Source organism: Rhagoletis zephyria, unplaced genomic scaffold (genome assembly GCF_001687245.7).
Source record: "Rhagoletis zephyria isolate East Lansing unplaced genomic scaffold, Rhagoletis_zephyria_1.1 Rzeph_scaffold_00077, whole genome shotgun sequence".
NCBI lineage: Eukaryota > Metazoa > Arthropoda > Insecta > Diptera > Tephritidae > Rhagoletis > Rhagoletis zephyria.
This window is the reverse complement of record NW_016157161.1, coordinates 174,643-190,322: the sequence shown is the minus strand read 5'-3', so window position 1 is coordinate 190,322 and position 15,680 is coordinate 174,643. Positions and strand designations below refer to the sequence as shown.

Sequence of the window (15,680 nt, the reverse complement as noted above, 5' to 3'; positions counted from 1 at the left end):
AGTTTTAGTCCGAGAATTTTTTGCTGGTAAATTCTGGTAAATGTGTCAAACGATCAGCTGTAGTGTGTTTGGCAACCAAATTGTAAACAAAAGAAAAGTGCACTTTGCTAATTCATGTTGAAAAGTATTTAATTACTTGTTTAAGTGGATTCTAATGAATTTGAAAGTATTTTTGGTTATTTACATGTGTGACCTGGATGTGTTTACATACAAAATAAGCAAAAATTTACAACCAAAATTTGGAGGTTATGTTGAAGTTGACAGAAGTTACCATTTTTTACTAGAAAGCGATCCCGTACTTTTCAGTGTTACTCTCTCGCTCTGAGCGAATTTTTATTTTTTGACAGTTTTACTAGTCCGAGTCCGAGGAATACGGGATTGCACCTATTGTAAGTTTTAATTGAGGACTAGTCTGGTATTAAAAAAAAATACATAATTCACAAAGTTCTTTTAATATGAAGAAAAAGCACGACTTGGAACCATATACATACCTATTTCTAGGGGTGTATGTACGAAAAATTGTGTTATAAAATTTTGGAATGAATATTCATTCATTCTGCTCAGTGTACCTACTTTATTCAACAATAATGCGTCATCAAACTGCTTCGCCTATTGTTTGCATGCAACTAAATAAAATTTGTTGCTCTTCTACTCTTTCTTCGGGTTGTGTACGTGTAAGAAGCCGATTGTGTATAGTTCGTTTCCCAGGAAAGTCTTTGGCGGGCACTGTTTTAAACAGCAAAAGCCAAAGCGCTACAAGCTGTTGGGGCTCTGTATGACCAGCGTTGCCAGGTTGACGTTTTTAACGTCATTTGGACGTTTTTTGTACCCTGTTGACGTTAGGACGTTTTTTGTGTAAAAAATGACGTTTTTTAACTTCCCAGTAATTTTTCTTTGTTACTAAATCTTATAAGTAGAACTGATTTTGAATTATTTTCTTAATAAATCTTTACAATCTTTGTGTTTTGCTGCAGCTGCTTGAAAAGATTTTTTTCTCGATTCTTGGACTAAGGATTCCGTGTTAAAAGGCTGGTTGTGTAAACACTTGAGGTTACGAGGCTTGCTGTAATGTTTGCAATTGCACATTAAAAGCCAATTCAGGAAGAGCCGATCTATTGCAGTAGGCACGCTCGCAAAAGCATCAAAAAAGCTGTGCAGCTTAAAACGTCAGAAAAAAGTAGGCTACTTTTTTAAGACTTCATTGAAAATGTAATGAACACAAAAAAGACTGAAATATTAGGTCCATTCAATAACTTTTCCATTTAGTACTTGCAGCGAGAGCGTAAAAGAAAAATAGAGAGTAAAATTGAGAGCAAGAGAAAATTTTCAGAAAAAGTTATTGAACGCAAAACTAGTAAAAACTTGCAACTTAAGCCATTTTGACACTTTCTGACGGTTAAATTTTGGCGCCCAATTTTCTTTTTAATTGGGAATAGTTCNCGCGCTATTTTCTTTTTAATTGGGAATAGTTCCCATCGTCATAAAAATAAAAAATATACAATAGCTTTAAATTTTTCATCCATATTTTCATTTCACTAATTGAATTTGAAACATAACCTTACTTTTTGACTCCTGCAAATTCATGCTAGTAAAATTTTTACTTGCAAGAATTTGCAGCTCTCTCGGGTAGTTACGCTTTCGAATTCGCTCCCTCTTGCAAATATTTTGGGTTATTGAATGCATTCCCAGTAAAAACTTGCAAGTACTAGNTGCAGCTCTCTCGGGGTGTTACGCTCTCGAATTCGCTCCCTCTTGCAAATATTTTGGGTTATTGAATGCATTCCCAGTAAAAACTTCCAAGTACTAGCAAAAACTCGTAACAATTTTTTGATATTGAATGGACCTATTGCTATGCTCCTTCTTAGAAGAACGTAATTTAGCATTTTCGACAACCGAGTCCCTAACCAAATGTCTACAAGAAAAAAAAATATTATTAAAAATCAACGCGATTATTTAGCCTTTTTAAACTTGCACATTATTGCCCTGAAATTTAATGGACTATCAAACTGCATACTCAAAAAAAATTCTAAAAACTCTGAATAAAAAGTTGAAAATCTAGCTGAAAATTTGCAGATTGTTTATAATTTTTACACAATTTGTGTGGATTTATATTTTGTTTTTTAATGAGCTTGGCTTTTATGGAAAAATAATAAACATTAAATAAACGAAAGAGAAACAGCCAAAATCGATCGAGACTACTTTGAGATTTTCGGGATCCGCGGCACTAATTCGGAATTTTCGAGACTTCTTCAGGATTTTCGGAATCTTCGGGACTACTTCGGGATTTTTGGGCTATTTCGGGATTCTCGGGACTAAAGTGGAAAGTACAAGATTATTTTCGATGTATCATATTATGAATGTGCACGCTCTCTTCCTTGTCATAAATGTTCGCACATGTATGTGTACGTATATGTCGTGTAAAGAAATGCCTAGCGCTTTGCTTCCACTTATTACGCCCACTTATATTTTTCAGTCCTACAATAACCTACAAATTAAGGCACTTAAAAATAAAAGTCCCTACAAAAGTGTTTTTGCCCAAGGGAAATTTTAGCAGTTGATAAATAACCCACAACGGAAAACACAAAAAGATCGCACAGAATGATTTGCCACGGTGACAAGCACTCTTTGCTTGAGAGACGAGTGTTTGTGTCAGTGGTAAACACCATACGGGACACTTGGTGACGGTTATTTTCGATCTCTGGTAATTAATTATGACTGCCTGCAACAAGGAAAGGCCGAGCTCATCTAACTAATAAAAGAAACTAATTACAAGGTATTCATTACAGGCGAACCTTTCCAAGAAAACACCCGGGAACTAAGCAAATCTGAGACCTTTATCGTCCGTGATTCCATAATTCAAATTATTATAGGAAACGGGGTACCTTTTAACAAAATAACAAGATTTTAAACTAATCCTGCTGGCAGCCACGACTTTCAAAACAGAATTTTTTCGAAGTTTTCATTCCTAGAAAATAATTTATTTGCCATATCCACATATTCACAACCTCGTTATAAGCGCACATTTTTCAACCAATTTCGCATCCGCGGATGTCTAAAATTCCACATTCGCAACATCCCTACTTTGCACCAGGAAGCAAACTTTATACTTAAGATCCTTTCAGTTGCTTCGTTTGAGTGTGGTATTTTCACTTTTTCATTTTCATTTATTCATTTCAGTGATTATAATTAGTACAAGAGTGTGGCATTGAAAAAACAAAATTACACTTGTTTTTTTAGTTTAGAAACGTACAACTATAATAAAATTATTTTCTTCTTATTTTTTTACAGGGCAATTTAAATAAGTTCCAACTTATGTAAAAACCTTATAGAGATCCTAAAGTAATTTGTTTGTGTAAAAGAATATTACACAAGCAAAATTCATGGGGTAAAATTACTGAACACCGAGTTACCGAGTACCAAGAACGGTGGGAAGACCCCTCTATTACCAATTTTTATCCTCGGAGTTGAAAATTCAGTACAAATTTTGAAAAATCGGGCCAATAGCGTACTGATTGAAGAAATGAATAAAATCAGTACGAGAGTTGAAAAATCAGTACTGTACTGATAAAATCAATCCGTCTGGCAACCGTACTTTCGCACTTAAAATGTTAGTAAAGATTATCCAATACGGACCATGAAAATACTTTTTTGCACAGACCAAAGTACACAAACACAAAAATTTAATCCAGGCCATATAATTTTTTTTTGCTTTTGATTGGTTGTTCTCAACGAAAAAAACATTATTAAATAAAAAGTTACTGGTTACGCGTTTTTGAAAGAAGATTTTGCAGAGATGTTAAGTGGCCCGTCTTATAGACAGGGTTCTTCTGCTGAAGAAGTATATTTTATACACGCAAATGTAAAAGTGGAAAAACTTCAGGACTTTTATAAAATATGTGAAATTCATTTAGGCTGCTTTTCTTTATTCCTTCTGAACGTTTGGAATAAACTTTTTTGTTTACTTATTCTTGAGAACGTTCCTGATGATATGTTAACGTATATTTCAAACGCATTCTGTTTATTCCGGCTGTGAAATGGGATTATCCGGAATGTATAAAGAAACGCAGCCTTAAAGTTGTGAGCAGCACTTTTTTCGTTCGGTATTTGACACATTTTTTAATACCTGCTTTTTTTTGATTCCTCAGAACCTACAAATGAACGTCTAAAAACCCCAAACATTAGGTTACATCGCTCAAGAGGTAGTGCTTTAATAGAAACTAGATAATAAGCGAGTTGCACTAGAAATTTCTTGCTTTTCTCGAGTGAATTTCTAGCAGTAAATTTCATTTAAACCGTTACTTTTGTTATAAATAACTATTTACTGATATTCGCACATACGAGTAGTAGTAATGAAGATATAGAAACCGGACTTGACAGTGCAGATGCTTTGTGGAGGCAACAATATGCCAGTACACAAAATGTCAGAAGATTTCCCCAGTCCAATAGTAACTAGATCCCCACCAGTCCAAAATCAGAGAAATGTAATACTTTTAAAAAACTACTTTATTTCACTTTTTCCATTAGAAATCTATATCTAAGATGACGAATTTAGAACTGGTTTGGAACTATAGAAAAAGGAATGCAGAACGAACTAGATCTTATTTCTTGAATTTAGAACTACTTCGGAACTATCGAAAAGGGATGCAGCGGGGGCTTGTTTACTTTACATAGATATGAGTTTGGCGGCCTTTTTGTTCAAATAAGCTTGCATTCTGCACTACGCAGATGCTTTTTCATAGCTTGGTAATACAAAACAAAAATTTGTGTTAACATTTTAATATCCTGGGATCTTCTGGAATCTAACCAATAACGACAAGCACCTCTGAAAACTCAGCAACAGCCAAAGGTATATAAACGTACATTTATTGCAATCATTCAAACATATTTACATAATTTCAAATTGAAAACACATTTCTTTGAAAATAATTTAAAATCGCACAGATGGAAGAACCAAAAATTATTTTTTCGTCTGTCAATTTTAGAACTCTGTCGGAACTATAGAATTTCGGACTAGTTCGGAACTATCGATAAAGGGATGCACCGGGGGCAATTGACACTTCCTAGGAGATCGCCATGTTAATTTCGCCAGTTGTTTGCATGCAAAAGAGATTTATCGCGAACCAGTACTTGGTCTAAATGTACTAGAAGCGCAACAGTTCAGAACTAGAGATTTTCCCCACAGAGTATGTATGTACGTATGTAAACTCTCGCAAGTATCTGCATATATACGTATGTATGTGTGTATAATAAGTGTTTGGATACGAGTAAAGAACATTCTTTACATGGTACTTTTACTTGCAAACTTTACAATCTAATGCAATAAAAGAAAACTTTTCTAATTAGAAGCCATTATGCGATCAAAACGGCAATTATCCTTAAAAACAGTTATCTAGGTTTTGAGTTGACAATACGAATTAATTTCATAGCATGCAAGCGGCTCTGTTGACTGCTGCCTTTGAAAAATTTAACGAACCTTTTATTACGAGCTAGCTTACCAATTTAGTGGAATGAAAAATTTGAAGACGACTGAAATACTGGTATCTACCACTATACATATGTACATACATACATATGTACTACAAGTATGTATGTATGTAGCTACCTTTGGCATGGTGTATCTGCGAGGTTCTTAGGAACCATTTTAAGAAAAAAATCAGCGATAATGAGGAATTTCTGAATAAGCAAATTTTTTATTGATGTGCATCGTTTTTTTCTTATTCACCTCAGCAAACTGCCAGCATATGATCTATATGTTGGTGGCGGCGAGTTTCCACGATCAACACCATTTTGTCTGTCACGATCCAGTAGTAATAGCCTGAAAAAAGTAAAAAACGGCAATTAATTAAAAGCTACAGGATCAATGAACGAAGTAAAGGTAAATCTGCAAAGATGGTCTTCAAATATATATATTACTTTAATTTAATTCATTAAAACCTTTATGAATATCTGTATATTCTCCAGGCCAAGACAAAGTACCTTCGGACACCTTTATTACACAGAGAGTTCTCTTGAGCCAAAAGTTTTTCCTATCTCAAGTCTTAAGGAGAGTGAAACCCGCTTTTAAGTGCTCCCGCAACACGTTCGGCAAAAAATTTCTAAAAAATCAACAGTAATTTTTAGCCACTTGAAACTTGCACAATATTGCACTAAAATTGAATGGGCTATAAACACTAGTGATATGCGGCTAAACATGTCGGCCCCTCGAAGCAGGCCTACTACGAGGGTCGGATCAACCTCCACCATTCTAAACTCGCGTCCGCGAATCCTGAGGTCCGCCTGACTGCCAGTGGACTTGACGTTGCCCTCATGCAGGAGCCGTGGATACTCGGCAACAAAATCTGCGGGCTTGGGGTGAAGGGCTTTAAGCTAATTGCCGCACAAAATGCAGGTAAGACTCGAGCTTGCATATTAGCAAGGAACAACTTAAACATCTTCCTGCTTCAACAGCTCAGTGATGGCGATCTGGTAGCGGCAAGCATAGAGCTGGATAAAATCAGCTTCTGGGTAGCCTCTGCCGACATGGCCCACGATAAGGACGTACCACCAGAGAAGGTTCGGACATTGGTCAAGGAAGCAGCCTATAGGAAAAAACAACTGGTTGTCTCCTGCGACGCTAATGCTCACAATTCGATGTGGGGGAGCACGAACACGATCGCTAGAGGCGAATCGATACTAGACTTCATTCTAGGAAATAAACTTAGTGTCTTGAATTTAGGCTCAGAGCCAACCTTTATAACAAAGAGTAGAGAGGAAGATTTGGATATAACCCGGACTTCGGACATGTTTGCCCATAAAATCAAGAGATGGAGAGTACTTAGGGTTGCCAGATTTTTTTGGGCCGAAATCAGCACATTAGACTTTTTCATGCTATTGAATGCAGTACATTTCAGTACACTTTTATTCCAAGCAGAATTATGAATGTAAGTAGACAATACTTTTAAACGCCAGATTACTTGTTTTTCATATTATCTTGGTATATAAATAAAATGTTTTTCATAAAAATTAAAAAGGTTATTCATTTTAATATACTCATATACACATTAACATGTAGTACGAAAAACCTTTATAATATCATTGTTCCAATAAATTATTTTATATAACGGGTGATTTTTTAAGAGCTTGATACCTTTTTTTTTAAAAAAAACGCATAAAATTTGCAAAATCTCATCAGTTCTTTATTTGAAACGTTAGATTGGTCCATGACATTTACTTTTTGAAGATAATTTCATTTAAATGTTGACCGCGGCTGCGTCTTAGGTGGTCCATTCGGAAAGTCCAATTTTGGGCAACTTTTTCGAGCATTTCGGCCGGAATAGCCCGAATTTCTTNTTTTTTAATAGCAATAATGAGATCGTTTCCTCTTTCAGTGTTTAAATAGTCAAAGAACTCTAAACATTATACAGTGAAACACGCTTAAGTACCTAAACCGCTTAAATAACATTTTTGGGCACCGTGAATATTTTAATGTTATCTGAAGAAAAACCCTATTTTAAGTACCTCCCCGCTTATTTACCCAACCCGCCTAAGTGTCTAAATTTTTCGTAACCCATTTACCATTTTACTTATGATTTTCCCCTTTTAAACAAAAAAAATCTAAAAAATCAAGGGTAATTTTTAGCCACTTGAAACTTGCACATTATTGCACTAAAATTGAATGGGCTATAAACACTTCTGAGAAAAAAGTTTGAAATTTTGATGATCATTTTATGAATTTTCTTTTCAGTGTTCTAAAAATTTTTAAGCTTAGGTTTATATGGTATTTGTTAGGGAATGAACTGTGTTTTAATTGAAATATCTTATAAATTAGTAAATATGCATAAGTGGCAAACAACATCATTTCGAATTTGGTCCGAAATGATAGATATGTCCAATACTGTATGTATGTATAAATATGTATAATCAATGACTTTAACGAATTTAATTCTTGTAAAAATTACATAACATTGCTTTATCGATTTTTTATAAACTTTTTGCTTATGTGTTTATGTTTTTAAATAATGCTACGTACACTTCATTAAATGTTCATGTTTTATTCAAGGATTGGTTTATGTAAGTTAACTAGAAGATTAACGACATCAATAATTATGTTCGCTTAAGTACCCGAATCGAGTTACTTAAGCGGATTCTTTTAAGTACCCAACCCGTCTCAGTACATACCTCAAAAAGCTGACACTTTTCCTGAGGTACTTAAGTAGGTTTTACGTATTTTAATATTACTTTTAGTTTGAAGTTCACTTTCTAAAACTTTAATTAGATGTCAGTTTCTCTCTTTTCGCCAGGAAGCAAACTTTATACTTAAATAAGTTCCTCTCAGCTGCTTCGTTTGAACGTGGTATTGAAAATTACATATTTATTCAAACTGTGGAAAGATACCTCTATTTAAGGACTACATCCGTATTTCATCATGGCTTAAATTATTTTTTCAACTGCGCAAAAACTAAGAATTCGCCAAAAGGAGTATCTAAATTGAGTAAGTCAATTGATAAAAACGAATTGTAAGTTGTAGGCAAAGCCATTCAATTATTCAAATTTGTTCTTATTAAACTGAAAGTTATTTTCAAGATAACTAACAACACTCGACAAAATAAGGCGGTCCTCTTTTTAAATAAATTATACGCCATGATATTATCGCAACTGGAAGGTAGTGGTCCGCAATGTGCCCATAAAACGATTGCTGTTTTGTATTAATTTCTTTACCTTACTTAAAACATGTCAACTATAATTAAATTATTTTCTTCTTACTTTTTACAGTAAGTTTTAAGAAAGCTCCAACGTTATGTAAAAATCTTTAGCAAATCGTAAAGTATTTTGTTTGTGTAAAATAATATTACACAAACAAAATACATGGGAAATTACCGATCACCGAGTTACCGCGTACCAAGCTCGGTGGAAAGAACCCTATTACAAATATCATTGCTCAGAATTGAAAAATCAGTACAAATCAGTACAAATTAAAAAAAAATCAGGACATTAGCGTACTAATTGAAGGAATGAATAAAGTCAGTACGAAAGTTGAAAAATCAGTACTGTACTGATAAAATCAGTACGTCTGGCAACCGTAAGAGTACTTAGTGAAAAGTCTTACTCTGACCATTGTTATATTCAATTCGAAATAGATCTCAAGACCCCCCAAGTTAGGGAGTTCAGAAATATACGAAATACAGACTGGGTGGTTTACAACAAAAACCTGAGGACTTTATTGCCAAAGATACCACCACGGGACCCCGCCACGCAGGTGGAATTGGACGGGTTGGTTAACCACTAAAGCCATGAATAGTTCTTTGTCAGCCGGATGCCCGGTTGTTAGGTACAGGGGGAAGAACCAACCACCTTGGTGGTCAAAACAACTATCCTCGTTACGTGAATCCAATAGCACAATGTTCAAAAAGGCCAAAGCCACCAGAGCAACAGAGGACTGGGAAGCCTATAAGGCTGATTTGAAAATATACGAAAAAGCAGTTAGAACTGCGAAACGTAAATCATGGCAGTTATTGCAGGGAAATTGAGGAAACCACGGAAGCGGCCAGATTAAGAAGAATTATTGCAAAGTCACCAAGAAACTCATGGACTACGACGAGCGAGGAATCTTTAGGTCTCCTCATAGACACACACTTTCCAGGTAGCAAGCCGATGGAACTTAACGACCCCACAAATGACGGGAGGATATCTGTTCTAGGAAATCTACTGACCACTAAGGCGAAAATCGAATGGGCTATTAAGACTTTTTGTCCTTACAAGTCACCGGGACTTGACGGCATACACTGCAGAAATCACGGGGTATTATCTCCCCATTCATTGCGTCTATTATAAGAAGCTGTGTTAACATGGGCTATGTTCCGCTAGGCTGGAGAGAGACAAAAGTCTCCTTCATTCCCAAGGCAGGTAGGTCCTCTCACATTAACCAGAAGGACTTCAGACCCATCAGTCTTACGTCTTTTTTGCTCAAACTTTTAGAGAGGATAGTGGATGATTATGTATGGGGCGTGATACCAACTAGTAGGCTCTCCCCAGCGCAGCATGCCTATACGAAAGGCAAATCTACGGAAACCGCCTTACCGTTGAAACACAATACCGACGAACGGCGAATTTTAGCAAAGTAGTGCGACGACGGCGGCAACTTTCGCTCAGTAGAACACAACTACGGCGACAACGAATGTAGCTGCTTATGACAAGGTTCAATTAAAATTTTTACAAATAATAAGATTATTAATTTTTAACAAACCTAATACAGTATTTTTCAATTTCGATTTAAAAACTTGAGAATATTTAGCATATGGCCACAATGGATCGTATTTTGCCGCTGCCACTTGCAACGACGATAGAAATAAGTCTATCGTTGCGAACACTCGTCGGACGAACGTCGTCGTTTGCTTTGGTTGTGTGTGCTCATTTACAGCGAACATTCGCAGCGAAAAATTCGTCGTTCGTCGGCATTGTGTTTCAGCGGACATGATGTTTTTCAATAAAATTCTGAAGTAGGGCTTTCTTGAAAAGTCTTTTAAGATAGGGCGTTTTCGAACTGGCTGCGATCATATATGCGGCGTTCTATATCAAAATGGACGGGTTTACACTTAATGCGTTTGATTAGTTTCAAAAACTAATGTTTTTATCAAAAAATTTGTATGTAGAAAATTTTTATGTGTGTATGTGTGATTTTTTTTTTGTAATTTTTTCCTCGCCCCGTTTTCGAGAAAACTATTAAATGGATTTGTTGTTGGCTTTGTGCTGTAAGGTTTTCAAAAATGTATTAACCAAGCTCAAGCTTCATATTTATTTATTATTTATGTTTATCCATCAACCCTAAAAATTTTAAACAAATCAAGCACATGGAACGCCCCATATAAAAATGCGCGAGTGCGTTCTGCTCACTTTCAAGAATAAAATCACCAGCGAATTTCAATTTGCATTCGATTTACATTTTAGTTGTCACTATTGTTATGTTAATCCGGTTTCACGTGAAGTTATAACATCTTATGTTGTTATAATAAGCTTTGCCACGATTTTATATCAAAAATGCACATTTGATTAGGATTACTAAAATATGCTATACGGCGGCTATATTCTCTGCGTTTTGTGTACTCTCCTTCTTCGTAAAATATTTCAGCGAATCAGAACTCACTTCGCAACTACGTCATTGGAGGAAAACAAATTTTTGACAGCACCATGTCGTAACCTTCTATTCTATGAACCTTGCCTTCTCATAGTTGTCTAGTAGTGAGAACCGACTTTCGGAGCCGTATTTTTCTCTTTATTCCATGAGAGAGATGTTTTCAATTGTCATAATCTTCTCAATGTCTTGGCGATGTACACGTACCGGACACGAACGCTTTTCCGAAGTAAGATTAGATGCGCCACATAGCAAACAGTTCGTAATGCCACAGGCCGGATCCCAACGTGGAATATTGCCACATTGTAATCACCTCGCCTCTCTAGCCTTATAAAAAGCAGCTATGTGTCCCAGTCTGCCACACTTTTTGCACTCCCTAACAGCTGGTACAAAATAGTCAACCTCACAGATGCATTTAAAAAGTTTAATTTCTTTTGGAATTGTGTTCCCCTTGAAGGCAATTTTAATGAGGTGGTGGGTATTATTTCATCACCCTCTCTACGACTAAGTCTACTAACTGACACCAACGGTATTTCGCTTTCAATATTTTCTAGTAATACCTGTTCGGAATATTTATGTGGAACTCTTCTAATTATGCCATATTTTTCTGTGAACGATCTGGGTATGTATGCCTGGAGGTCCTTGGCCTTGAAGTCGTTATTTATTACAAAGTGGTTTGCATCGTTTGCAGAGTCAAAAGTGAGTTTAGCTCGTCCATTTCCCAGGGCTCTTAAATCAGCTAAACCAAATAATTTTTGTGTGGCAAAACTTCTACAAATACTACAAATTTAACCTGGTCATTCGGGTCATAAAAATGTTGCAGCTTATCTACACGAGTCGTTAATTCGGGTCTCATTCGACTAGAATAAGCTATAGCCCAGCAAACACAGTTTCAAACGTTTGAGAAAAATGTATTTCTCAATTTGATATCAAATGTTTTTCTCAAATGATTCTCAAATTGAAAAAGAAGGTTTAAATTTTATGTTTGAAATTCATTTGAGGTTGATTTTAAGAGAGATGTCAAGTACAAACGTTATAAAAATGCGCAGTTAAATCAAAAATTGTAAGAATAAAATTAAGAAAAAAAACAATGAATAGAAAAAATTTCAAATTCAAAGCCCACAAATAGTGGATTTGATGTTTGCGCGGATTGAAAAAGCTGCAGCCCTTCAAGACGAATTTATTATACATTATTTTATCTTAATTGCTTCTTTTGTTACGTACATACATATGTACATCACGAAGAAAAAATAAATATGAAATATACATTTCCTATTATAAATTTTATTTCCACATTTGAAGTACATTTGATAAATAACTTTTCAAATTGATTTGAGAGTTAACCATATTCTCAAGATCAAACTCCCCTTTTTATCGAGAAAGCTGTAATTTTCAAAGCAATATCAAATCATTTTCAAACGTTTGACATTTGATAAAGGCTTTGATTTCAAATCATTCTCAAATGTATATCAAACCTAATTGTTTGCTGGGCAGGTTGCTCGGCTTGTGGGCCCGGAACGGAACCACACGAGCCGCCCTTCACCTCCATCGAAGCTCTTGCCACACACACTTTCTTACGACATACACTCTTTGCACTTGCTAGATTTGTCTTTTTTTAATTTTCTCAGTATTTTTAACGCCTATAGGCAAAATACACAAAATGAAAGAAAACTGTCTTTAAAATTAAATTGATTTTTTTTGCAAAAATATGTATTTAGTATGTTTTGTGTTATTTTTTCCGTCGAAAGGCAGTTTTTAGTCTACAGAAGTCAAACAACGCGTCTGTCTCAAGTCGGCGCCAAAAACGAGTGCGAACCAAAGCACTTGCTACAACTGAAAGCTTCAAAATCAACTTTATGCAAACCAGCGTTGTCGTTTTGATACAATTGTATAATTTTTGATACTTTTTTTTTCTAAATCTTAGGATTTGATACTTTGATACTTTTTGTTTTGATAATTTTGGCTGGCAGAAACGAATTTTTGAAAACTATGAATAATATAACTAGTTTAGACGTATTTATAAGTTTGATTTGGTAACTCTTATGAGGGAAATACAACCCGGAATTTCTTTGCACGCGCCGCTGTTTTAGGGCCACTAAACCACATAAAAACATTGCGCAATGTCGGGCTTGCGTCGGTCGTTTGTGTGGGGTATGTGGTTGTTTGTACTAAATTGCACACTTATTGCGCTACAATCAAAATTATTTTGAAATTTTGCTCATGCTTGTCTTATTTTACAATAATTTGTGTAGCGTATGGCGAGAACTGCGCAATTTTTAGTCTAGTTTTGACTTTTTAAAATATGGATAAGAGCGTAGAAAAAAACAATTATTTTTTTTTAAATATTATTCTTTTGCGTTTTAAAGCTAAAGCTATCAAAATATTTAACGCACATTCATATTTCTTGCACATATTTACTTGAGCAACGTTTCTCCAAAATAAGGTTTGCGCAATTTTATGGTGTAGTAATTTCCACAATATTGACTTGTATAAGTCTCGGGTTGCGCAATAATTTTGTGTGATTTAGGACCCTATATGTATGTAAGTTTTTATTTTCGTTATGCAAATAAGCAAACAGATTATCTGTTTTTGTTAAAGCAAATAATATTAGTTTTTTTATAACTATGGATTTAATTATAAAATTTAATTTATTATTTGTTTTTCAAATAAAAGTTTAAAAAATAACAGTGGTGTATGCTTTTGATACTTTTTCTGCTTGGCAACTGATACTTTTTTTAAGCTCGCGGCAACGTTGTATGCAATCGCAGCGGGTTTTTTTTGAAACTCTTGCTCTGCTAATGGGTTAAAAGATTTAAAAGCATATCAGAAAGATGAAAAACAGACACGTAGCGGGTCTAATATTCCTATTGTATGCATTGGTATAGAAAAAATTTCAACTGAGTTTGAATTTTCATCTTAACACCAGTTTATACGGCCATATAAATACGCACTTTCGAAATTATTTAATTTTGCCGTTTATCTCCTTTCAAACTGCTTATAAGATTTTGATTTTAACCTTTTAGTTATAATAGCTTTTGCACTTCAGTTTTTTTTTATCCTTGATTATAATCTCTAATTTAAAAGTTTTCGTTTAGCAATTTTTCCTCCAATAACTAGGTTTAAAACACACGACGAGCCGTGAAATATAACAACTGATTTCGAAACTTGCCAAAAATTTCCCTAGTATGAAGATTTTGGCACTGAACCTATTATGGTTAAGGATTAAATTTTACTTTTTTCTCATTCTTTAAAAAACGTAAAAAAATACCAAATACTAGCGCTAGTGTGGTGGTTTTAGTTTGCTAGAGAATTGAATGAGTTTTAACACTACATCCATGAAGAAAACTTGCGGACAATCCAGTAGATGCACTAAACCAGACATGGGCACTTTTTTGCCCGCGCAGTAGCGAAAGTGCGAGCGCGGGCTGGAGATAGGGAAAAACAGTTTACGGGAGGAAGGGTATGAAAAGTTGCGAAAAAATTATTTATATCCCACTGACATCATGTTCATCGCAGTACGGCTGCGTAGAGTTGTCAAACTATCGATAGCATTATCGATAGTTTAAATTTTTTAGACTATCAATACTTATTGATAGTTTTTTCTTATACTATCAAAAATATCGATAGTTTAGTCATCGATCATCTCTCCCAATTTTTTTGAAATTATACATACATATGTTAATCGTAAATCCTGTTTTGGTTGTATAACTTGTTTGTTTTTGAACTTTCTAAAAAGAGAAGTATTTTGGCTAAGCAGTTACTTAATTTTGAATGCTTATAACTTTTATAAGATAATATGTATTTCACTATGATCCTGTAAAAAAAAGCAACCTAACTAGCGCTATTGATAGTGCTATCGATAGTTTTTTTTTTTTGAGACTATCGTGAATATTGATAGTTTTTCTGAAAACTATCAAAACTATCGATGGTGTGACTATCGATAGTTTGACACCTCTACGGCAGCGGTAATACTGACTTTGTGTACCAAACAAAGAGCATACATGTTCCTCATATACACAATAAGCCATCGTTCGGACTTCGCTCCGATAGGAGTAGATTTGTTCCGTTTTGTCGAAAAAATTTGAAACCTAGTCCTCTACTTCGCTCAACTGAAAATCTGCTCCGTTTTGTTGCATCAACAAATTTACTCTTCAAATAGAAAGGAGGTGGGGTTTTTAATAGCAAACTAAAAGTTATATTTTACCTTTTTATCGACACGATTGTTACATTGGTGAGCTACAGCAACTTTGCAAATACACTTGAATTCGTGAATAGGCCCTTACAACCGCCCGAGTTGAATCCGATCGAAAAATATTGCTCTGTCTAAAGTTCTGTAATTGCGTCGTTGCCCACCGATGTAACAATTGTCCCGGTAAAGAAAGAATGAAATAACTTTNGTTGTATAACTTGTTTGTTTTTGAACTTTCTAAAAAGAGAAGTATTTTGGCTAAGCAGTTACTTAATTTTGAATGCTTATAACTTTTATAAGATAATATGTATTTCACTATGATCCTGTAAAAAAAAGCAACCTAACTAGCGCTATTGATAGTGCTATCGATAGTTTTTTTTTTTT

General features: G+C 34.8%; 2 protein-coding genes across 2 annotated transcripts in view; one reads left to right on the top strand and one right to left on the bottom strand.

Moving 5' to 3' along the window:
* The window catches only part of Zasp52 (Z band alternatively spliced PDZ-motif protein 52), a 442,143-nt gene that overhangs the window by 366,177 nt on the left and 60,286 nt on the right, over positions 1 to 15,680 (top strand). The window lies entirely within an intron of this gene.
* The window catches only part of LOC108372804 (uncharacterized), a 79,544-nt gene that overhangs the window by 17,294 nt on the left and 46,570 nt on the right, over positions 1 to 15,680 (bottom strand). The window contains exon 4 of the mRNA XM_017628576.1: positions 5,723 to 5,815. Coding sequence (XP_017484065.1) covers positions 5,723 to 5,815 — 93 coding nt within the window. The remainder of the gene's footprint in view (positions 1 to 5,722; positions 5,816 to 15,680) is intronic.